This window comes from Tamandua tetradactyla, chromosome 8, assembly GCF_023851605.1.
Source record: "Tamandua tetradactyla isolate mTamTet1 chromosome 8, mTamTet1.pri, whole genome shotgun sequence".
Lineage (NCBI taxonomy): Eukaryota > Metazoa > Chordata > Mammalia > Pilosa > Myrmecophagidae > Tamandua > Tamandua tetradactyla.
Genome location: NC_135334.1, coordinates 68435575 through 68461206, shown reverse-complemented (window position 1 = coordinate 68461206; position 25632 = coordinate 68435575). Strand labels below are relative to the sequence as shown.

Below are 25632 nucleotides of genomic sequence, written 5' to 3'. Positions count from 1 at the left end.
TCCTCCCCTGGGAAGTGGGGACACCAATCCCTGCCCAGCCTCTCTCCAGGCCTAAAGTAATGGGGCAAAGTCTTATCTCTGGAAACATCGTGAGGGTAACCATGGATTGTCCATGCTCTCGCCCTGGTCTCCCCCTCTTGGACCCCCATGGCTTGCTCAGGCCCCATTAACGCCCTGACCATGAAATGGCCTTTTCTCTGTTGGTGTTTCAGCCTCTCTTCCTAAGCTGAGAGCAGCTGGAGGACAAGGCCTGAGTCTTATTCATTTCTGTGTCCTCAGCACCTAACACAGTGCCTGGAAAGGGTAGGGGCTGAGTAAAAATTGTCAAATGAACTTCCCTGTCAGTTGTTATTCTTCCTCTTCTTGCACACCCCCTGTGATGAGCCACTCACTACCTTCTTTGGCAACCAAGTCCACTGTGGAACGGCTCTGACTGTTTGAAGAGCCCCCTTGCACTGAGTCCAAATCTCTAGCTCTCATGTCAGGAGCCAGATGCAGAGAGGCTGTTTGGGGCTGCCTGGGCGATAGGGGTGGGGGGCTACTTTGCTCAGGCAGCCCTGGCATCAACCTGGGGTGGAGAGGTGGTGAATGCCCAGCCCCATTCTGGAGAGAGGGCATTGACCTCCACTGCCACAGAAGGGGGAAACCGCCACCACTTCTTTTTGTAGGAGCATGAGGACTGTTCTGCCTGTCCCCTTCTGAAGCTCCCAATCTGAGTTGAGTCCAGATAATGGCAATAGCTGCAAACACTCCGCAGTACTTATTGTGTTCAAGCAGCCATTCAAAGGATGTTATCTGTTTCAACTCAGTTATTCCTCACAATGAGCTCTGGACATAGGCAGGGTTTCTATCACGATTTTATAGATGAGGAAACTGAGGGGGTCTGTGAGTGGCAGAGCCTGGGTTTAAACCCAAGCAGTTTGGCTCTGGTTTCTAGGCTTCCAACCACTGCCCCAAGGGCTCACGGGAAGGAAGGCTTCTCTCTTTTAAGAGGTAAGGGAACAAGCGATGTAATATATGCTGGAAAAGCATTCCGGGTGTAAGAACAGTGAGCGCAAAGGTTCTGAAGCAGGAGGGTGCCTGGTACACTCAAGGAGCAGCGAGGAGGCTGGGGCGGTGAGCAGAGTGAGTGAAAAAGAGGAGGGTGGGGGCCAGTCCATTCTGAAGCCCACCATGAGGACTCTGGCTTCACTCTGCATGGGGTGGGCACCCCTGCAGGGTCTGAGCAGGGGGTGACTGAGCTGACATAGATTTTTAAAGGATCCCCAGTCCTCCCAGGTTCAGGGGTAAGGGCAGACGCACGGAAACATGTTGGGAGACTGTGGCAATAACCCGGCGAGATCTGGAGAGGCTGCAGGCGGTGCAGAGGGAACAGTGGTCTGATTCTGGGTGAATTTTAAAAATGGATGTGCTGACGGACCAGGTGTGGGGTGTGCGGGAGAGAGAGGGTGCCTGAGTCACCATTCCCTGGGGCAGGGAAGTCTACAGCGAGCTGGTTTGGGGGTCAGATCAGGAGCCCAGCTTCAGACCCATCAAAGTCGAAATTCCATCCGAGTGGAAATGGCAAGCAGGAGGTTGGGTATATGTGGAATTTAGGAGACAGAATGCGGTGGAGATGTAAATTTGGGAGCCCTGTGAACAGATAAGGGAGCTAGGGACTGAGTGTAGAGGGAGAACAGTTGAACACATCCAATGCAGAGGGACTGGTGCTAACAGGTTGGAGGTGAAGAGAACCAAGAAAGATGGAAGGCAGCGGCCAGCGGGGCAGGGGCGTCCCCGGAGAGGGACAGTCAGCTAGTTGGTGAGGTAAGGGGAAGACTGACAGCAGGCCCTTGCATTCAGCGCGTGGAGGTCACTGGTGATCTTGACAAGAGCAGAAATGGGGAGGGGTGGGAGACAGTCTGAATGGCGGGGGTTCAAGGGAAAATGAGAGGAGAGACATTCAACCCCAGTGAGGGGGGACAACGGTTTCAAGGGGTTTCGTTGTTAAAGGGGTCGAGAAACAAGGCAAAGGCTGAAGGGAGATACAAATATACGAATCTCTAAGGCTTAGCACTGCGAGACAAGAAACAACCAGTGACAAAATGAGCCAGAAACAAAAGAACAACAGTGGTATGGGCACCTTTAGGAAATGCTTCTAAGAAAACAGGGGCCTAGATTGTAAGCTTTTAGAGCAGACACATTAAGTCCAGAGTGGTGATTATTATTTCTGGATTTTGAGAGGCTGTCTTATATAAATAACCTGATATTCAGAGATAAGAATGGAGCCAAACAGGTTGGGGTTACAGTAATTCAGAACATAAGGGTAAGGAAGAGAGTGTTTATAATTTAGAACCACACATACTCTTTGAGACCAATGGAAGAAAGGTTTATTTGGTCTGGAACTGACATTTTCCGTAGTGCATAATCTAATTCAACCTATCTGTATAGCTCATTTGAACAACTGAAACACAGGGAGCCCAGAATAAGAAAGAGGTCCTTTAATCCTGTGTCAATTGTTGTAATGCCTGGAAACATCCTAGACTATATTAAGCAGATAATCAAAAAGTATTGCCAAAAAAAAAAAAATGTATTGGCAAAGTCCCCTGAGGGAGGGGAGAAAGAATATGGAACTATTAAACCTTACCATCGGGGAATCCCCTGATACTGTGTCAAACTTCAGGGACATGCCCTTGATCATGAGTCTTACTCCTGTGAAGCTTATGTAGGTAGCAGAGAAGCTTAGACTACCTATAGGCATGCCTAAGAGTTACTTCTGGAGGACCTCTGCTGTTGCTCAGATGTGGCCTCAGTCTCTCTAAGCCCAACTCTGCAAGTGAAATCATTGCCCTCCCTGCTACATGACATCCAGGGGTGAAAGTCTCCCTGGTGATGTAAGAGAGGACTCCCAGGGATGAATCCAGATCTGGCACTGTGGGATCAATAATTCCATACTGACCAACAGGGGGAAAAGAAGTGTAATAAATAAAGTATCAGTGGCAGAGAGAGTTCAAATAGAGTCAAGAGACTACTCTGGAGGTTGCTCTTATGCAAGCTTCAGGTAGCCCTTGCTACCTATCATCACCTGCCAACCCCCAACCAGGACCATTCCAGCCAATCCCAAAGAACCCCTAGGGCTATATATAAGATTCCACAAGGGTTCCATGCATTAGAGTAACTTTCCAGAAACCTACAATCTCCAGATGAGTTCCTGGTCCAGACAAGTCCTGAAACCTAGCCCAGCCTCTCCAGAACATCAAATAGTTCCATCTCCCTACCCCATGTTAGTGACAGACCCTTCCAATATGAAAAATTCAGAATGGCCATAGCCCAAATCCCCTAAAGAGATGAATGGAAAAAATAAAAGGTGATGGTGGAATTACACAGAGAAAATGGGATTTAACAAGTGAATATGAATGCCAAATCGTTAAATTGATATCTCTTCTAGTTTCCAATATTTTAGAGCAGCTAGAAGTAAAAACCTAAAGTGTGGAATTGTAACCCACATATTTCAAACTCTGAAATGTGTTCTACAACTAATTGTGAAGCGGTGCTTTGAAATTTGCAGCTTTTTTGTATATTTTATTTTTCACAATAAAAGAAGGGGAAAAAAGTCAATTGTGAGGATAAAAAAGTATTTAAGCCCTCTAGCAGCCTATATTCTGGAGCAGCTAGAAGGAAAAGTATGAGAGGCTCGTATGGTAGCCCATGACAAACTCTGGCATCTGTCCTGTAACCACTTGATGTAGAGTGCTTTAAAAATTATTGCTTTTCTATTTCTTTTTTTGTATATATGTTATACTATACAATAAAAAAAGTTAAAAATCTTTAAAAAAAAAAAAAAAAAGAAAAGAAACTATTAGAGAGAAAACGAAGACAGTGGTAAATCTTCTTGCTAACAAGACCCTGATACATCAGCAGAGGTCAGGTCCTATATGAGCATCTTCTCCTGACTTCCTCCTGCTGCATCTCTCAGTTAGGACAGGTCCAGCCAGGTCCTGGGCTTCTGTGTACCGCCTGGGGAAAGGATTCTCACGGAAAGCATTTGAGTTACATAGATCTTCCTATCACCATGAAAGTACAGGGCCTGCCCCTGGGGTTGCCCCCATCCTACCCCCAAGGACAAGCAAATGAGGGCTCAGGGTCTTTATACCTATTTATAGATGAGAAAACGGAGGCCCAGAGAGTGTAAGCGACTTACCCAAGGTCACACAGCTCCTCAGCAGCAGTGTGGAGCTGTCTCTCTAAGTATATTGGTCCCAAAGCCCCTGCTCTCCAGTCTCTCAATCCATGGCAACCAATTAATTGTATCAGTGATCACTACAGAAATCATGAGTTAGAGTTTGTGCTGTCATTAGCAGTTCCTTGAGAAAGACAAGTCCAGGACTGGTGCTGCTACTCAGGCTCCTGCTCACGTCCCCTCTTAGAGCCTGTCCACCTCACCCTTTCCCCTGTGCCCTAAATATACCATGAACCCCAAAATGGATGCAGGCAGTGACCACAGATCTCATCTGCTATTTTATCTCAGTGTGAGCTCAGCACACAAAGCTGAGGAGAACAGCTTTATTAGATGAATAAGGGTGAATCTGAGAGCCTGGTCTGATGGAGAAGGAGTTTGTACAGATCTCCCGTGGGCTCTGTCAGCCTGTGGCTGCCCCTATCATAGCTCTGATCACCCGTGTGCTGTTTCCCCTTATTGTCCCTGCCTCTGCTACCAGACTGGAAGCCCCTGGAGGGCAGGCCTGGGCCTCATCTTCCAGAACATCAGCTTCATGTGGGCGGGGCCTTGTCTCATTCATGCTGCATCTGTTCCCGTCGAGCTGAGCACAGTGCCTGGTGCACAGCAGTTCCCCGAGCAATATTTGCAGAAGGAAAGGACAAATGAACAAGTGGGTAAAGCCTTTTTCAATGCCCGCCCTCCCCAAAGACTCCTCTTATGGGCTCCCATCTAATCCGGGAGACAGACCGTCCTGATCCTCCCGGCATGGGACACTCACTCTAACAGCAGGATGTGCTGCACACCGGGGTGGGGACTGCAACTGAAGGACCCCCAACCCTGACTGCAGAGCTGTCCTGTAGGGACAAGTAAGAGCTAGCCAGGGTGTCGGGGAAAGGTGCTCTGGGAGAGGACAATGCACATGGGAGGGGGGCTTCAGGGGGCAGCTTGTGTCTGGGAAATAGCAAGAGTCAGCCTTGTCCGCAGGAGTGCTGGGAGACAGGGCTGGCCAACAGGCAAGCTCAGGTCACAAGGAGGCTGGACAGCCACAGAAACCTTGGGGCAGGGTAAGGACGTAAGCAAGCCCCACCAAACCTGAGCTTGCCCACGAACTGCAGTAACCCAGTGAGGCCTGCAGTAGGGAACAGAGGCCACGTGTTTATTTGTACATCTATGTGCACATTCAGCTCTACGTGTGTCTGTGTGTGCATGTCAGTGCAACTTCATTAGAGATGAAACTCTGGGATGGATAAGTGTTTGGAATCTGAACTGTGCGTGCTTCCTTTCCTCACACTCCCCCAAGGAATCCTGCACTTGGTGTCATCAGTCTTGGGCTTGGCATGAACTCAGCCTCCTGGTGTGACCTTGAACAAGTCCCCAAACCTTTCTGAGCTTCAGTTCTCCATTTGTGCCTATGGAGGGTAATAGCCTAGTCACAGGTTAGTTCAAGAAAGCCAAGCAAGGGACATGTGCCCTGCAAACATGTGAGCCCTGAGGGGAGGCCTCGATAGTCCCTGGTGTGTCACAACTGCTGGCTCCTTCTTCTCAACGGAAGAATGGATTTGACAAGGCATGTCACATACTTTCTTTGCCCCTGCCCCTGCTTCTCACTAAGACTGCCCACATGGAGGGACTTAATGAATATTGGGGTGGATGGACAGATGGATGGATGATGGATGATGAATGATAATTACCTCTCATGCATAGCGTATTGGGGTCAAACCAGCAGCTGGAGTCACGGGTTGGAGGGGCCCCTCCTGGGAAGTGTATGGCCCTGCCCAGGGGTTGCACTTGCCATGTGCCTGTGTCCAGAATGTGGGTGGGGACCAGCTGGCCTCCCTGACCATCTGTGTCCAGGATGACGTAGTGGGCCAGCCTCCTGCCCTTCTCATCCGTCTGGATCCTCTGGCTAAAGCCGGCCGTGTCCAGCGTCCCTGTGTGGTCCCCTAAGTGAGCTCCTGAGAGCCCTGCCCCACGACTCTCCGAGCGGTTCAGGGCATGGGCCAACAGGACCACAGCGTCATAGATAGTTCCGAAGAGCGGGGACACCTGAGGAGGAGAAGGGCCCATCCCATGGCACAGGTTCCCAGACATCTCTGAGTCCTGGCCTTCCTGCCAGCAGCAATTGTGGGGATTACCGCCCCTCCCCCAACACACACAGTCCTTTCTTCAGTTCCCCTCTCACTCTGGACCTGCTCGGTGTCCATGGCCACCACCTCCGATGTCTCGCAGACATCTCAAGCCCACTTGATAGGCCCAAGACAGAACACCTGGGTCCACCACCCCCAAATCCACTCCTCCTCTGTTATCTCCCATTTTTGAAAATGGAATGACCAATTGTCTAGCTTCTCACTTGCTTGGACGTGGTCCCTGGTTCTTCTTTTTCTCTCTTTCAGTTCACCAAAGGTTTTCTTGTCTTTGCTTCAGAATTCATGCCCAACCTCACCAACCTCTCACCATCTCAACTACAGCCATCTGGGTCCAAACCACCCTCGCTGCTCACCAGGCCCACACAGGAGCCTCCTCGGGGCCTCCTTGTTTCCTCCGGCCCTCTTCAGGCCATGCCCCGAAAGGTAGCCAAAGTGATGTATTTTAAACTATTAATCATTTCTTACTTAAAACTCACTTGTGGTAAGTTCAGACTCCTTACCTTGGCCTGCAGTGCTTCACATGACAGGCCCCAAGCACATCCCCATCACTTGTGACACTCCAGCCACTCTACACTGCCTCTGCCTGTTCCTCCAGCAACCAAGGCTCCCTCTGCCTCAGGGCCTTTGCACTTGCTTTGCCCTGTCTGGTTGCTCTACATATAGATCTTCACCTGGCTGCCTCCTTATAACTCAGATCTCAACTCAAATGCTACCTCCTCAGAGAGGGCTTCCCTTACCATTTTGTCTCTAACTGCCTCCTACTCCATCCCAGCCACTCTCTAACACTTTCTCAGTGCTTCTCTGTTTTCTCAGTGGCATAATTATTATTTGAATCTGGTTACTGGTCCCTTGGTTACTGTCTGTCTCCCTTTAACAGAATGGAAGCTCCTGGAAGGCCAGGCCTGCCTCCCCCGTCACCACGCTCCTGACACTCGGCATGATACACATGGCCAGGCCTCAGTCAACACTTCAAATGATTGGCCGATCAAATGGCCCTCCGTCAGTCTCACAGCCCTGTCACCACCTCATACGCTATTGTCTTCTTATCACTGGGGGAAGGCTCAAGGTCAGCCAGATCCCATAGGCCAAAACCAAGCCAGCAGCCCCATTCCTCCCATCACTAAAACACTTCAGATTCACAGCAGTGGCTTCAGAAAACCCTCCCCTCTCTCCTGCACTTCCAAAACTCTCTCCTGATCTCCACAGTTTCCTAGAGATGCAGAGAAGGGGGAGAAAAAACGCCTGCAAGAGTCAGAGCCATTGGGAAATGGAAAATACAGCAATTGAGAGAGTTGGAGTGAGAAAAACAGAAGCAAAAGAGAGACAGAGGGGAATTAACAATGGAGATCAAAAGAAAGAATAATATGAGAAAGGGAGACAGAGAGATGCACACGCATGCACCACACACACAACAGAGAGAGAGAGATTAAGTACCCAGGAACTAGGCAGAGACACTTTGTCAAATAAAGGCCCCATCAGGGGCCCGGAGTGGAGGCAGGCCTGGCCAGCGGGTGGGGACTGGCCAAGGTCAGGAAGGTGCAGAGCAGGTGGGGAGCCTGTGCGCACCCCCTTGTGCTCCCAGGTCCTCAGGATTGGGGGGAGGGTCTCGTGCCGGCGTGTGAGGGTCTGCACCCACCTGCTCGGGCTCCAGGCCAGCGGCCCCCTCTCCACCCAGCCTGGCGGTGGCGAAGGCCTTGTCTGCAGGCCGGGTCTCCAGGCTGACGGTGAGCACAGCGTCGTAGGCCCGTCGCAGGGGCCCACTGTCGCCCAGGGCCGGATAGGAGTGGTTGCCGTAGGGCAGGGCGAAGAGCAGTGTGTCGTAGGGCAGGAAGACGAGGCTCCCATCGACCAAGCCCTCGGCCCCTGCACGGCTCAGCAGGGCCTTCTGCTCGGAGCCTCCTAGGAGCACCGAGTGCATGCACAGCACCACGACTGGGGGCAGAGATGGCAGAGTCACCCGTGCTGGCCGAGCTCAACCGCGGCCTCCCCCAGAGCCTGGAGCTCTGTGCCCGTGGAGGGTTGCACGCAATTGCTCGCAATTCCCAGGCCCCCTCTCTGCTGACACTCCCCACCCCATCTCCACCCCGTCGCTCTGGGTAAGGGTGGAGTTTCCCCTCAATCTGTGCCCCATAGCAATACCAGCCCAGGACACCAAATCTGGTGAACACAATTCCCTCAACCGACTATAGATTCATCTTAATACGTCCCTTCCAGCCTGCCCAATCGTTTTGACCAATGTCCCACCTTCCTTTCACCGCACTGGCCCTGACAGCTTGCTATGTGTTGTGCTTTCATACACATTGAGTCATTCAATACGACAATGAACCTAAGAGATATGTGCATCATTATCTCCACTTTCCAGATGAGGAAACTGAGGCACAGAGAGGGTAAGGCATTTCCCAGGATACCTAACCACTGACACGGTAAACCCAGGATTTGACCCTGGGCAGGTGGGACTGTAATCTTTTTCTCTTTAAGATTTTTAAAATTGAGATAATTCACATACTATAAAATTCACTTTAAATAAAAGAATGCAATTTGTATATACACAAGTTTGTGGAAACATCACCACTATTAAATTCCAGAACACTTTCTTCTCCCCCAAATGATGAAACTACTGTACCAGTAGCAGCCACTTCCCATCGTTCCCCTCCCCCCAGCCCCCGGCAGCCACAAATCTATTTTTTGTCTCTATGCATTTGCCTCTTCTGGGCATTTCAGATAAATGAAATCAGACAGTATATGGTCCTTTGCAACCAGCTTCTCTCCCTGAGCATAATGTTTTTGAGGTTCATCCATGTTATTGCATGTATCAGCACTCCATTCCTTTCTATGGCTGAGTAATATTCCATTTTACGGATATACCACAATTTGCTATCCATTCATCACCAGCTTATAACCTTAACCGTGGCCCTGCACAGCACCCTCAAGGGCTAAGCAGACATGAGGACATTCGCCTTTGCATTAGTAAAAGTGATAGGCCCTTCGTAATCGGCTAATTTCATCCCCTGGCACCAGGTCAGCAGGGAGCCCCTGCCCGAGTCCACACACCGGACTGCTGCCTTTTTTAACTCTGGTCCCCCACTCGGGTTCCTGACCAGAGCTGCCCACAGCCAAAAAGTGTCAACACTTGCTTTGAACGTGGTCCTGGTTCCCATTGCAATTCCTTTCTCCAGAAAATCCAGGGAAATGGGGCCACCAAGGAAGGCCAGGGGGTCTTGTGGCTGGAACCTAAGCACCCCTTTTCATGGGGAAGTCAAAAGCTGGAGCCCCAGCCTCTACTGAGCCCCTGGGGGGGTACACTGTGCAGGCTGCAGGCCAGGGGCCACCTCCTCCTGCAGGACCCAAATTATAGGGAGAGCCTTTGGACAGTGACCCACCAGGCAGGACAGAAGCAGAACCGGGCTTCCTGTGTCCCATCTCCTGCCCAGCTTCAGTTCAGGCTTCTCACCAAAACGTCCCTTTCTCTTTAGAGTGGGAGGCTCAGTTTTCCATTTGGCCACAAGGGGAAGCTGACCCGCACAACCAGTAACAGGTTGTATACCCAGGAACAGTTAGCATTGACTGAGTTCATGTCATCTTCATAATCCTATGAGGTAAGGCTTTGATTAGGCCCAGGTTATTAATGAGGAAACTATAGCCCAGAGAGGTTTAGTGCCTTGCCTGAGGTCACACAGCTGGTAGGAGGTGGGACCAGGAGTGGGATTCCTGCCATCTAACTCCAGAGAATGTACCCCCTAACCACTAGCCCTGCCTGTCTCCTGAATGCCAGCGCACGACTGGAATTTGCTCCCTGGTAACAGGAATGGACGAGTCCAACGGGACTCCCTTATGCCCACTGCTGGGCCCCAGCCACACGGAATGGTTCGCTTCCTACTTCATCAACACCCTACCTCTATTCCTCTGCCCTGCCTGGTTTTCTGGGAAATACCTCTCCCCCTCATCTCCACCTGCAGTCGAATTCTCATTTTCAGGGTTAGCGCTAATGTCACCTCCTCCATGAAGCCCTCCCCACCCCCAAGCAGATCAGCTGCCCCAGCCTCTGTCCCTGCGATTTCATGTCTGTTTACACATCTGCCTCTCTGGCCAGACTCAGGCTCCTCACGTGTCCCCAGAGCCCAGCCAGGGTCAGCCCTGCAGAGCTCACTGACTTTTGGTTGAATGGCGTTTACAAAGCACTCCCACACATCCACCTTCTCCTCCTGAGCTTGTGGGGGCTTCCTTATCCCCATCTCACTAACTGGGTGGACCACTGGGGCCCAGGGAAGGGAGCACACCTGGTGAGCACACCTGGGCTGGGCCTCATTCTCCACTGGGCTTTAACCCACTAGCCGGCCACGTGACCTCAGCGGGCGGCCCACCCCCCTTCCTCAATTCCTTCCAATATGAAACAAGGCATTGGTTTAACGACTTTCAAACTGCTTTGACGTGCCCCATAGTAAGAAATACATTTTACATACTGATCATATAAAATTGAATGCACTCACAAAACTGAAAGAAAATGTCAAAGAATGATACCTTTATTACCTGCAAAGCACTCTCATATATACTAATTTTATCTTATTATACTTTTTTCTATTCTTCTCAATTTATTATTCTTCCCTCCCTCCCTTCCTTCCTTCCTTCTCTTTCTTCTTTCTTTCCTTTTCTTTTATAATGCTAGTCTTGATTCACCAAATTAAATTTTTTGCCCAAATGGACCATAACCCAGTTTGAAACCCGCAGCCCAGATGAACTCTAAAGGGCCTTCTGTCTCTCAGGTGCTGTCTCCCCCTGTACCCCACCATGTCTTTCCCTGGCTCACTATTTCCTTCAAGGCAGGCCAAGCACACCTCCCCCAAGAGGGGCTTCTTGGATGCCCAAGGGCCTGGCCGCATGGTTCCTCTAGGTCTCAGGCCCCTGCTCTCTGAGATTCCCTGAGTTCCCAGCCTCCATGCCTGTCTCCCCATCACACAGTCATCTCCTGGAGGACAGACAACTTGTCTGTCTTGTTCACCGTTGTGACCCAGCCCCCAGCAGAAGCAAGAGCTCAATAAATGTAGGAATCAATCAATGAAGGAATCAGTGTTGCCTATGACTAATTCTGTCCCTGGGGCCCAGGTATTGCCCCACTAACATTTCCTTCATTTTACTAGTCAAGTTTGCTCCCAATCCACAATCAACATTGGAATGAGAACTCAAAATCTAAAAAATAAAGGGGGGGGGGGGGGGGACGGGCCCTGATGGCTCAGCAGGCAGAACTCTTGCCTGCCATGCCAGAGACCCAGGTTTGATTCCCAGTGCCTGCCCATGCAAAAAAAAAAAAATTTAAAGAACAAATCTAACTTCAGCACTTGCCACCTGTGTGATTTGGGCAAGTTAGTTACCCTCTCTGAGCCGTAAAATAGAGATCTCGGCAGAGATCTAGTTCTAGAACTAGTTCACAAGGCTAGTTAGATACAGTGCCACTTTCAAGTGCTTGGCCACGTGTGGTGCAGAGGGAGCGCCCCTCAATTGCCGTATCACTATGGAGATGAAGTCCAGGCTGGCCGCAGGAGGAAGGCAACAGCGTGCACTTACTTTTCAGGCCATTCACGCGGCGGAGCTGCTTCAGGACCTCTGTGGCCCCCTGATCCCCGGGTCCCAGAGAAGTCACCAGCCCCACTGGCAGCCCGTACATCCTGAAAGCCATGGCCAGCTGTTGGGCCATGGCCACCCATATGTCCTGGTGGGAGGACACGATGGCCACGTGAGCCCAGCCAAAGTGTCTCATGATGGACAGCAGCACACGGGCTGCCGAAGGCAAGGTGGGCACCAGGTCGCCTCTTCCCTCCGGGGCCCCACACACCCAGGAGAAGAGGGTCTTGTGCCAGCCTTGGGCTAGCAGGGCTGCAGCGGGGCAGTAACCAGGGTTGACAGGGCCCACAAAAGCAGCCACGGTATCCTTGTGGGCCAGGAACGTGGCCAGGGCATGAGGGGTGTTGCAGCCCGTGGGGAGAACCACGGAATCCAGCTGCGTATGCAGCAGCAGGGAGGAGTCCTGGTTGACTCGGTCCACAGCCAGCTGGGCAGCCACTCTGGGGAGAGCCCGGGCAAAGATGGGGTCACAGTCCCAGGGACCCAGCACCCCCAGGGTAAAGGTCCCTCTCCCCCAGGCCAGATGGGGGAGGGAGCCAATCCACAAGAGGGCACCCCACAGCACCGCAGAGGAAAGTGGCAGGAAAGGGACTTTCCTTGGGAGACTGAGCGCGGCCCTCCATCGGCTCTGGCAGGGCGGGCAGGTCTCCTTGTGTGGCAGCGTGAAGCACCAACCAGGAGGGTTCAAGCCACCCTGCAGTCCTGGAAAAGGGAGATAAGGACAAAGTTTGCTTTCTAGCATTTTCCTACTTCCTGGGTACTTTTGAGGGTGGGGGATGTCAGAGCCTCAGCCTTCTCACTGGTAAAACAAAGGATTTAGACCCATAATCTCCATGGATCCCCCAGCTTTTGGGACCTAACATCCTCCCCAGGATTGGCTCATAGCCTCGAGATGCCCATGCAAAACCCTGAGCTGCACCTGGATCACTAATATGTGGGTTATGGAGCCAGAGCTGTCCAGACCCCGGCTCAGTGCTGTCTCTGTGGCCCAGGCCAACCTCTGAAGCGTTTTGAGTTTTATTTTCCTACTCTGTAAAATATGGACAATGAAACCTATTTTATAGAGTCACCATGATGATTAAATGACCTCAAATGAAGCACTTAGCACATTCCCTGGTCCTTAAGTGTTTAATAAATCCTGCCTCTTTCGATCTGTTATTATTACTTCTTTCTTCACTCATCCCCCAAGGTGGGCCAAGTTCACCTGGTGTCCCTCTGTGTCCAACATCTACCTACCACAGGGCCACCCTGCAGCTCACCCTCCCACCCCAGCACCATCCAGCAGCGCTTCATTCAATGGGCCCTAGTAGCTTATGCACAGGTGTAAGTAACTCCTGGGTCTGCGTAGCCCACCTGTTGCGTGCTCACGGGGAGTTGTGCCTAGGGAGTCGACAGTGCACAGTCCCATTTCTAATTCCCTCACAGCCCTGTTCTATTTCCATTGTACACATAAGGACAATTGACACTGAGTAGGTAGAGAGAGAGGATTTGACCGAAGTCTGTTCAGCCCATCCCAGCCCTCCACACGTGACCCCCTGGACCAGGGCATTTGGACTGCACCATTCCCCATGTCATCTCACTGTTTCCAGACCTTGATGCCCATCCCCTGGCTCTGAGGCTCCTGCTAGGTCTTGGCCTGCTTCCCTGCCTCTGCCCATCCACCCTTCCCCCAGGACTCAGTCACCCTACACCATTTACACAATCAGCAGCCTTTTCCCAGATAAGACACAACTAGAACCAGCCCTTGGAGGAAAGGTATGTTACACTAAACACCCCCAGCCCCCCATGAAGTAACCGACCCTTAGCAAACATTCCAAGAAACTCCCATAACTTCCAGGAGGCCCTGTACAAAACCAAACGCCCCTGCTCACACAGCAGTCCCATGAGTGTCCTTGCATCCACCCTCCTTAGCTGCATTCCTGCGATTGCTCCCCTTATACAACGTTTCCCTTCCAGCTGTTACAGCCTTGGAAGCTACAAGTTTGCAATAACTCCCCGCTTAGCCTCCCAATTTCTCACTTCCAAGCTAGACAATGAAAATCCATCACCTCCCTACCCCTGCCAACTGTCCTATATAAGCTGTACCTCTTCCCCTGCTCAGGACTGTCACCATCTTAGGTATCAGCCTGCCTGTGCATAGCCTTGCAATAAAGCTCCTTTGATCAAGTTTTGGTCTCTTCTCCTCCCTCCCATTCAAGAAACCGATTATTTTGGTGCCAAAACCTGGGACCGGAAATGGAGACAAAACCTCCATAGGAGGGGGTGGAACCCATGCCTGACTTCAGCACCAACACCAGCAAATCATCTCAGGGTAAGGAAAAACACTCTCCTCTTTTCTGCACTTGCTTCCTAGGAGAAAGCTGCCTCTGCAGGGTCTGGGACCCTAGGAGCAAGTGAGATGGTAGGCACCTCCATCCACTTCTCCACATACCCACTGGGGCATAAAACTCTCAAGAAGGGATGCCCTCTTGATTGTTACTAAGTCATTTCACTGGGACCTACAACTCTCAGGGAGGATGTCCTCTTGATTGTTTCTAAGTCATCTAAGAGCAGGAGTCTCTCCTTACCCTATCTGCAATCATGGGATATGGGCAGTCCTTGGTCTTGCTCCTGATATAAGACCCAAGAAATTAATTTTCTATTGCAATACCTCCTGGCCACAGAATAAATTCGGAAATGTGTCAGTTTGACCAGAAAACAAAACCCTTGACCCACAAATTCTTCTAAACCTTGTCAATTATTGTCAGCGTCTTGGCATGTGGAGTGGAGTCCCATATATCCACACCTCCTTTTGAATGTGCAGGCACCCCTCTCTCTCCCTGCCAAACTTGTTCCACTAACCAAATCCTTCTCCATTCCCCTCTCCCAAAACAACTATTTCCAAACTCAGCCCTCCTTCTTCTCCCCATCCCAGCTCTTCCTTTAACCCCACTGAAAACCTTTTCCTTAACCCCTCTCTCCCACCTTCCTCTGCAGTCCGTCTTGGCCAGGCTGCAGCTGCTGTTGAAACACAGCCAAAAAATAACAGTCCTTTATCTCCAGACTAAACCAAAGTTCAACAAGCCTAATTTATTTCTGTCCAACCTATCCCTGCCCCAAGGCCCAACCACCTAAAGCCGTTATGGGGGTTGGGCAAAGCACAGAAAAGTATGGTGAGGTGTGGTTTAAAATTCCTTTTTTTTTTTCTTTTTTACTGGGTCTGGAAATTACAAATGGTAGGCATAAAAATGTCACAGAATAAGCTATGTTTGTTAACATTTTTTCCAATAAAACCTTTGCAATAGTAACTGCAATAATCAGGCCATTATTAAAATATAAATAGCTTTGGGGGAGGTGTGACCAAGATGGCAGCTTAGCAATGTGTGCGTTTTAGTTCATCCTCCAGAACGAATACTAAATAACCAGAAACAGTACAGAACAGCTCCTGGGGCACGTCAGTGACCAGACACACAGCATACCCCAGTCTGGACCAGAACCGTGGTTTCCCCAAGACGTGGCGGCTGGCTCCCCTCCCCCAAGACTGCTTCCCAGAGGGGAAAGGAAAGAGACTTTAACAGCAGCTGGTGCTGAGTGCAACCAAACACCAATTGTGGCATTAATTAACAAATTCTGACTACTAAAAGTAGGCCCCCAGCTCAGGTGAACCTGGTCAAAGCGGAGGTCGCTCATTGGGCTAATGGAAAAAGAAAAAAAGAAAAGAAACAGAGGTTTTTGTGGCTGTGTTTCTACAAAGTCTTGACTGCCTCTGGATTCAGTGGCAAGACTTCTCAGGCTGCAACTGCCCCAGGCATAGGCAGAAACAAGCTGCTTTCAGGGCTTGTCTCAAGCCCCCAGGGGAGGGGTGAAGCCCAACTCAGGTGGAATCCCTCCCTTAAGGAATTCAGACCCCAGGGTTTGATAATTTGAAGCCATTAAAACCAGCCTACAACCTCTCCTCTGTCTCCACCACACCTCCAGCAGGGAGAGTCTTCCAAAGTTAAAGGAGCTGCATTGTCTTATGCTGGTGGGACCCACAGGCAGACAAGTGCCACATACTGGGCAGGATAAGAAAAACTTCACAGGGAAGTCTTTGAACCTGCTTGGTCTCACACTCAGGAAAACTGATGCAGGTGATCCTTCCCCCTGATAGAAGACCAGTTTAGTCTGGGAAAACCTGGCTCCAGTCTATAATACCTACATAGACCCTCCTAAGTGTGGAGGGGAAAAGGCACCATACAAGCAAGGCAAGAAACAAGAAAACAGGAACTGAAAAATTATCCTCTGTTAAACAAAACCTAAGCTAGAGGTCCAGAAAAAGCTGAACTGAAGGTCAAAGAACAGACAGACAACAAATTCATCCAGCAAGAAAACACTAGGTAAGTGAAAGCAATCTCCAGGATAAACTAATTAAGGTAATTAAATGTCTAGACGCCAGCAAAAAATAACAAATCACACCAGGAAAATTGAAGATATGGCCCAGTCAAAGGAACAAACCAACAGTTCAAATGAGATACAAGAGCTGAAACAACTAATTCAGAATATACAAACAGACATGGAAAACCTCATCAAAAACCAAATCAATGAATTGAGGGAGGATATGAAGAAGGCAAGGAATGAACAAAAAGAAGAAATGGAAAGTCTGAAAAAATAAATCACAGAACTTATGGGAATGAAAGGCACAGTAGAAGAGATGAAAAAAACAATGGAAACCTACAATGGTATGTTTCGAGAGACAGAGGATAGGATTAGTGAACTGGAGGATGGAACATCTGAAATCCAAAAAGAAACAGAAACTATAGGGAAAAAATGGAAAAATATGAGCAGGGACTCAGGGAACTGCATGATAATATGAACCGCACAAATATACGTGTTGTGGGTGACCCAGAAGGAGAAGAGAAGGGAAAAGGAGGAGAAAAACTAATGGAGGAAATTATCACTTAAAATTTCCCAACTCTTATGAAAGACTTAAAATTACAGATCTAAGAGGTGCGGCGTACCCCAAATATCCAAATAGATGTACTCCAAGACACTTACTAATCAGAATGTCAGCGGTCAAAGAGAAAGAGAGGATCTTGAAAGCAGCAAGAGAAAAGCAATTCATCACATACAACGGAAGCCCAATAAGACTATGTGTAGATTTCTCAGCAGAAACCATGGAGGAGAGAAGACAGTGGGATGATATATTTAAATTACTAAAAGAGAAAAACTACCAACCAAGAATTCTATACCCAGCAAAATTGTCCTTCAAAAATGAGGGAGAAATTAAAACATTTTCAGACAAAAAAAAAATCACTGAGAGAATTTGTGACCAAGAGACCAGCTCTGCAAGAAATACTAAAGGGAGCACCAGAGACAGACATGAAAGCACAAAAGAAAGAGGTGTGGAGAAGAGTGTAGAAAGAAGGAAAATTAGATATGACATATAAAATATAAATAGTTTTGGAATTAGAGTAAATGAATAAAATTGCATCAAATTTCAGTAAGTAAAATGAAAGATCTTTAAGAAATATAGAAGGGAAAGCTGTTTGAAACAAGAAGCAGGAGAGAAGGCCAGCAGATGTTGCTGTGTCCCTTTCCATATGACAGAGGAACCCAGAGGAAAGTTAACTGCTTTTCCTTAGAAGAACTGTAAGATTGTAATTAAATAAATTCCCTTTATAAAAGCCAATCCATTTCTATTCTATTGCATTCTGGCAGCTTTAGCAAATGAAAACAGATACAATATGCCTGATTTCCCCCCTAATACTTCACTTTCAATCTATCTGTATTGGGATCTAAAGGAGGTCTCTTATAGACAACAAATAGTTGGATCATGTGTTTTGATCAATTCCACAAAATTTCCTTAACAATGTATATTTATTTTTTGTTTTCTACATATTATACATTATATCCCTTAAATTCCTTCCTTACAACTTTCTTTTTAAGCAGATATTTTCATATTAAACAACTTTTTCCCTTCCTTTTCCTTTTGTCTATACATTTCAGACATTTTCTTCATAATATTAATAGGGATTAAAATTAACAGCATAAATTTTAACAAATGTGGATTGATAGCAACATAATATCAATAGTAGATGAAAAATCAGCTCCTATACAGCTCTCTCTTTATGTGATTTTTGTCATTTAAAAAAAAACTCAATACACTGTGTGCCCAATAACATATATTATTTAATTTCCTTGTCCTTTAATCATGTAGGACATGAACAGAGGATTTGGAAGTCAAATATAATTGTATGGGCTTTGATATTTTCTACTATAATTAACTTCATCAGTGATGTTAGTTTCTTTGTTCATCTTTTTTGTGAATGTCTAGTTTCATTCATTTAACTGGAAGGAATCATTTTAGAGCGTACATATTTGCATATTTGCATGGGCAGGCATGAGGAATCAAACTCAGGTGTCTGGCACTGCAGGCAAGAATTCTGCCATTCCACCACCACTGCCCACCCTAGAGCACATCTTTTAATAATGGAGTACCTCACCTTTTGTGTATCTGGGTTTGTCTTCATTTATCCTTCACTAGGGAAAGATTATTTTACTGGTTATAGAATTAATGGAAGAAGACTTTATTCATTTGTTTTTCAACAGCATTTTAAGTATATCACATCGTTGTCTTCTGGCCCTAATTGTTTCTGATGAGATATAAACTATTATTACGTAGAATCTATTGTAGGTGAAGAGTTGCTTCACTCTTTCTTTCTTCAAAATTCTTTCTTTTATTTTTTCTTTCATCATATTTAATTATAATGTGTCTTACTTCTGATCTCTTTGGGTTCATCCTAATTGGAGTTTGCTGAGTTTCATACTTTTTTTTTTGCATGGGCATGCACCAGAAAACAAACCCATATCTCTGACATGGCAGGCAAGAACTCTACCTGCTGAGCCACCACGACCCATGCTTCATGTATGTTTTGATTCACATATTTGATCCAACTTGGAAAGTTTTGACCGTTATATATTCCAATATTTTTTGCCACATTTTTCTCTTTATCCCCTTCTGGATTACCATAATGAATACTTTTATTCACTTGATGTCTTTCCATAGCTTCCTTATAATCTGTTCACTTTCCTTCACCCTTGTTTATTTTCTACATCAGAATGGATAATTTCAATTGTTCTATCTACAATTCATATCTGTTTCATTGAGAGAAGAAATAATAGGCCACTCTGCAATGAAATCTATAACACACACTGCTCTGCCTCTGCATGCCATTGTGAGTGGCTGAGGAGGAAAATATTTAGTAACTCAGCCTGTGGATAATCCTTCCTACACCATAGATAGATGTATGGAGGAATAATCAGGTCAAATTTTTTATAACTATTCTAGTGAGATCTGATTCTCATTTCTAGTGAAAATATAACTGAAATTCTTATCTGTGGAATGTGTTCAGGAAGGCATACAGTGAATCCAATTGGATTATGGGAAAGAAATTTGGAATTGCCAATGTACAGACATTACCCTTTGATAAATGTCATTCACTTCCAACTATATAATTATAAATAGAGATATTTCCTGCTCTTAAATAATTATTTCTTTGTAATATAATGGCACTCATGTATGAATAGGGGCTTTATTCATTAATCCTGGATAATTGTCCACATTTCATGGTAATGGAGACCTGCATATCTACACTGCTGTTCACAAACTTCATGATTTACCTTTATCCTTTGAACTTCTAGTAAAAATTCCTACTGGCTAGAAAAAAAAAAAAGAAAAAAAGAAATATAGAAAACTTTTCCTGAATTTAAGCTTGGAGCAAATTAAACAATTGCAGTGTATTTTCCAGAATTTGATAATCAATGTATTTTTTTAAATTGTTTGTAATTTTCAGATGTTATGAAAACAAGGATTTCCAAAACTTGACCATCTATGTACTGTTTAAATTGTTTGTAATTTTAACATATTATCAAAATAAAGATTTTTTTCAACCTCTGATAAAACAAATGTTATGGTAAATTTTAAATTAAACAAATGCAATTTTATTCTGCTTGGGTGTGTTCTCCTTAAATTTATACAAGCTTACTGATAAAATAAGCTAGCCTAAGGCAATACTGAATTGAACTGAAAGATTTTAGGCATATTGTAGTATAATCATTTGTGTGTTCTGAATATAAAGTGTATAAATGCATGGCTGTGTTCCTACTCCAAGCATAAATTTCTTTCTTCTACTATTATTTTTTTACATCTCTGTCTCTTCTCCCCTTCATGAATACTGTTATTGGAAGGAAGTATGCCAGTTCAAAAACTTTGTGAGTTTAATCAAATTCACAAAGTGAATCAAATTTATTTCTGATTATGTGCAGTCTAGATAAATTAAAAATATATATATAGGCGTAATGGATATAGAAGGTGATAAAAAGTTTGATGGAATAGATTTTGTTTGTTATAGTCATCGTTCACTACTAGCTCTGAGTGGATACAGAATGTAGTAGTGAGCTGGAGAAAATGGATTTTGTTTGTTATAGTCATTGTTAACTATAAGCTCTGAATGAATGTAGAGAGTTGTAAAAAGAAGTTTATAAAAGTGAATTCTGTCTGTCATAGTCCATGTTAACCAAAATTTATATATTTAGGGAAAAAAAAGCTTTTGTGTCAAGCTGGGTAGTCACACAAAACTGAAGTTTAGTTTTTCTCCCTTTAAAATAACATAGAGCAAAGTTAAAAAAAATTTTTTTTTCTTAATCATCTGAGTACTGCGTCTAGAAAACAAAGATTTTATGTCAAAATAATATCCTTGTTAATATCCTTATCCTTCTCATCCTTTATTTCAGAAGACAATTCTTCCCACTTTTCAGGGAAAAACTGTCACAGATAATTTGTTCTTTCATCCTGTATAAGCAAGGTATTAAAATAGTTTAACCTATTGCATAATAGGTATTTAGAAAGTACCAGAGCACTTAAAAATTTTTTATCCTACTGTTGTTTAAATTTGTATAAGTAAAACAATATTATACATATATTTAGAGATTGTATAAAATTCCTAAAAATCTGACAATGTTCTCATTATCCATATTATATTCTGATACTAATCTGTATGTGCTCAGCAATGGTACAGTGTTGTTAGTCATAGTTTTAATTATTCTTAAAAAGCTACAGATCATAAAAACAGCCAAATTACCAGTTGCACTGCTTTACTGTAATATTTCTCTAAAAGTAGATGTGGTTAGCTATAGGTCAGAGCTCCATCTGTAACAAGCAAAAACTTTTAAAGAAAGGCAGGAGAAATATATATATATATTATATTTTATCTGTTAATTAACAAAACTGATAAATGTGTAAAAGTGAAAAAAACAAAAGCTCTGTTGTGATTTGTTAATATAAAACAACTGTCTAACATTTTTATTTCTGAAAGTAGCTTCATTTAAAAATGCTTATAGGGCAATGCAATGGTGGCTCAATGGCAGAATTCTCACCTGGAGACCCAGATTCAACTCCTGGAGCCTGCCCATGCCAAAAAAAAAAAAAGCTTATAAAAATTAAAGCTCAGATTTTAGGTTTTACTGTTATCTCTAAATTCTAAAATGCTTTACTCTTTGTACAGCCTAGTAACTCCCTGGAACTTTAAATGTCTGTATGACACCTGAAACTCAGATTTTATTCTCCAGCTCTGAAATTCAGCATGGGTACAAAAGCAACTGTTAAAAAAAAAAACCTGAAAAAGATCAAATTCTAATTAAAAATATGATGAAACTGATCTGGTTAAAACTAAGGTAAGTCAATATACAAGATAAAGAATATTGTCTATACTTTATAGCTTTAACTTTTGTGTAAGATAAAGTAAAAAATATTTATTTTGTCCAAAATTTAAGTGTTCTGTAGCACAGTAATTTAATCTGTCTAGTCAGTTAATTTAAACAATGTAATTCAGCTTTATTTAATATAGAATCTAAGATAAGGAATAAAATCTTAATATTCTGTACAAATTAATGGTATGCAATAATACATTTCACAGTATTTTGGGCAGAAAATGAAAAAGTGTTTGCAAAGTCCCTTCAAAGATTGGGAAAAATAGAAATATTAAACTTCCCCACCTGGGGAATTCATGACATTTTCTTAAGCAAGAGGGACTCCCAATTTAATAAGCTACTGCCTCAATTTTGAGGCTGGCCCTTATGAAGCTTATTTCTGTTAATAGCAAACTAAACCTACTTATGATTAGTGCCTAAGAAAATCTCTGCTGTTGCTCAAATGTGGTCTCCCTCTAAACGAAACTCTGAACTTCCCCCAACATGGGACATAATTTCCAAGGTATAAGCCTGGCCCTGGCATCATGGGACATAACTGACCCTGGCATCATAAAACATAAGTTCCAAGGATAAGCCTGGCCCTAGCATCATGTATTAACTGACCAAAAGGGGGGAAAGAAAGAAAATTTCAAAGGCTAAAAATTGTCAAATCAAGTAGAGGAGTCATTCTGGAGGTTACTCTTGTACAAGTTTCGGCGTCATTCTGGAGCTTTTTCTCTACAAGTTTCAGCCAGATACTACAAACTGCCACAGTAGGGCAGACCCCAACCAACAGTGCTCCTGGAAACCCTGAAAGATGTCCTGTGCCCTATAAAATTTTACTTATTAAGTTTGTTTTTCAGAGACTTAAAACCTCCAGATTGTTCCAATGCCAAAGAAGCCCTGAAACCCAGAGGTACTGGACTCTCCAAGAACAGTAACCAGCTTCATCGTATTGTCCCTATGCCCCTCAATAACAACACCCAGCTTTGAAGCAGTTAAAGAGTCATCGCTCAGCTATCCCTCAAAATTGAGAGATAAGTATCAAACGAAAGGGAGGAATTATAACAGATATTAGGATTTAGGGGATAATTTTAATTACTGAATCACATTTCTTTTTGCTTTCTGGGATAATGGAGTAGACAGAGGGGAATACCTAAAATCACTAAAATAAAACTCAGTGGTCCTGATATCTGAAATAATTGGAAAAGCCCAAATATTCAATCCTTCTCCACAAACTGCATTGGTCCTTCTGTCTTCAATCGAAACACCTCTTCAACAAACCCTACCCACCCCCCTTCTCACTCTTCCTCTCCCTCTCTTTTTGACTCTAAAGTACGGAACACAGAAACTCCCATTGTCACAGCCCACCATGAGCCAATTCCTATTCACCTAAAGGACCCCACCTCCTTTCCAGCTCGCCCCCAATGCCCAATACCGCCTGAAGCCCTCCAAGGAATTGAACCCATTATTAAATGCCTCCTACAAGTGGGACTCTTGAAACCAATTAATTCTCCTTACAACACCCCTTCTCATAATTGCACTACTCATTTTTGGGCCCTGTCTCTTATAACTCTTAACCAGCTTTATTCACAGAACTGTCCAAGCAATGACAAATCCAGCTGTTGGTGACATGCTACTCCTCCAGCAAAAACACCAGTACCAGCCACCGCCCTATGACAAAACACAGGGACAGCACTATGTCCCCTGCCCCCCACCAGCTGGAAGAAGATACGGAAGACAGACGTTTGTCCTTTAGCATCCTAAGAAAATTAAAAGGAAAAGACTGGAATGTTAGGCTAATCCACCTCCTCCATGAAATAACCGGCCCTTTGCAAACATTCCAAGAAACTCCCTCACACATAACTTCCAGGAGGCCCCTTGCAAAACCAAGCCTGCCCCTCTCATGATGCAGCAGTCCCATGATTGCCCCTGCATCTGCCCTCCGGTAGCTGCAATCTTGCAATTGCTCCCCTTATCCAACATCCGCCTTCTGGTAGTTACAGCCCCGGCAGCTACAAGCTTGTGGTAACTCCCTGGTTAGCCTGCCAATTTCTCACTCCCAAGGTAGAAAATGAAATCCACCACCTCCATACCTTCCTATCATCCTATATAAGCTGTACCCCATCCCCTCCTGGGGGCTATCGCCATCTTAGGCATCAGCCCACCTGTGCCTAGCCTCACAATAAAGCTCTTTTGCTTGAGTTTTGGTCTCTTCGACTCCCTCCCTGTTGAGGAACCTATCAGTGTATATCAGAAGAGTACCAAGTCGCCCTCCAAAGTGCCAACAGTGATTGGGTAGAGTAATTCTGGATGAAATGTGTTTAGTAGAGGAATGGAAGGCCCTTGGATTCACACACAGGAATAAATTCTGCTGTATCACTCACTAGCTTCTGACTTTGGGCAAGATACAACTTCTCTGAGCCTCAGTTTCCTCATCTGTAAAATGGAGGTGAGAATTGCTCCCTGGTAGAGTTGTGAAATATGTAGACTATCTACCATGGGAAGTAAGAACATAGTAAGCACTAACTAAATGGAATAGTTAGCATCATCATCATTATCTTTATCTTTGGATCTTTGAGACAAGGTGAATGTTTTATTGTGGAAAGAGAGCTAGATAAGGAGGTGGGAGACCTGAATTGCAGTCCCCTGGCTCTGGCCTTGAGTATAGACTCTGGGTCTTAGACTCTCCATCTTAAAAGTAGCCAGGTTTAGGGTGGGCCACGGTGGCTCAGCAGGCAAGAATGCTTGCCTGCTATGCCAGAGGACCCGGGTTAGATTCCTGGTGCATGCCCATGTAAAAAAAAATAAAATAAAAAAATAAAAGAAGTAGCCAGGTTTCAAGGATAGCAACTTAAGGCACCTCCCAGCCTGTGCTGCTGCAGTTCTCCCACATCAGGGCTCAGGGACCTGGGGACTTGGAGAGGATTTCTCTTCTCCAGCTTCTGAGAAGCCCTCAGGACCCCCCCCCCCCACCCCCGCTTGAAGTGGTCTCCTAGCAGCTGGGATGAAGCTCATCCATGCCGCTCAAGACTAATCCCTCAGAGCTGCTGGGCGAGATTGGGCTGACAAAGAGTTAATCGTGGCCAGTTGGGAATGGAGTCATTTGCTGCTACTGATAATAATGACAGCCATGTCACCCTCATTTTGTACTTTCCAAAGGATCTGTGATCCACTGCTTTGCCTCGTCCTCCAAGAGGCCCTGAGAAGAAATATTTTAGTCCCTTTTCAGTGGAGGAGACTGTGACACTGGGCACGACAGTGACTTGTCCAAGATCTCACCAAAGTCGGGGCTGAGTTAGGACCTGAGCTTGGCCTCCTGCCTCGCAGCCATAAACAAAAATCACCTACGTTAATATTTAGAACAGCAGAGCAGAAAGCTCCTAAACTAAGCCCTCCCAGTTCAGGTGGTAAAACCGAGGCTCAGAAAGGAACATGGAATTCCCTGTCCCACACACCACAGTCCTGCCAGTCATGCTCAGTGTCCCAGGAATTATGCAGTTGGTGGCCAGCAGGGGCTCACAGAGCGGTTGGGCCCTTTGCAGGGCCAGCTTCTGGCCAGAGCAGGAGTCAGCTTTTAGCCCCAGCTCTGCTGCTGATTTGTGAGGCAGAACCCATAGCCCTTTCTGTGCCTCAGCTTCCCCAAGGGTTTGGTTTAGAGGTCTACAACCCTAAGGATTTTTCTGCTCTGATGTTCTAGGTACCAATAAAAATCAGGACAGAAGGGACTTTTGTCTCTGGAGCTCTTCATGTCCCCTCTTCCTTCCCTCCCCCTGGGAGTGTGTGGGCTGCCAGTACCCACCACCTCAGCACAGTGAGGTAATGCGCCACTCTCCTAGAGGTAGACCATTTTCATCTTTAGGCTTGAGGAGATGGACCCTGAGGATCAGCCTCAGATTGCTTGGTGCAAGATTATTCAACTCCATAGTGTCATAGCCCCAAAAGGTGAAGATGCCGTTAGCTGCA

At 45.9% G+C, this 25632-nt stretch overlaps 1 protein-coding gene across 1 annotated transcript in view; it reads right to left on the bottom strand.

The window, feature by feature from the left end:
• LOC143645122 (guanylate cyclase D-like) overlaps positions 1 to 25632 on the bottom strand; it is a 104028-nt gene that overhangs the window by 26203 nt on the left and 52193 nt on the right. The window contains exons 8-10 of the mRNA XM_077114717.1: positions 11905 to 12663; positions 7982 to 8277; positions 5890 to 6244 (exon numbers count right to left, since the gene is read on the bottom strand). Coding sequence (XP_076970832.1) covers positions 5890 to 6244; positions 7982 to 8277; positions 11905 to 12663 — 1410 coding nt within the window. The remainder of the gene's footprint in view (positions 1 to 5889; positions 6245 to 7981; positions 8278 to 11904; positions 12664 to 25632) is intronic.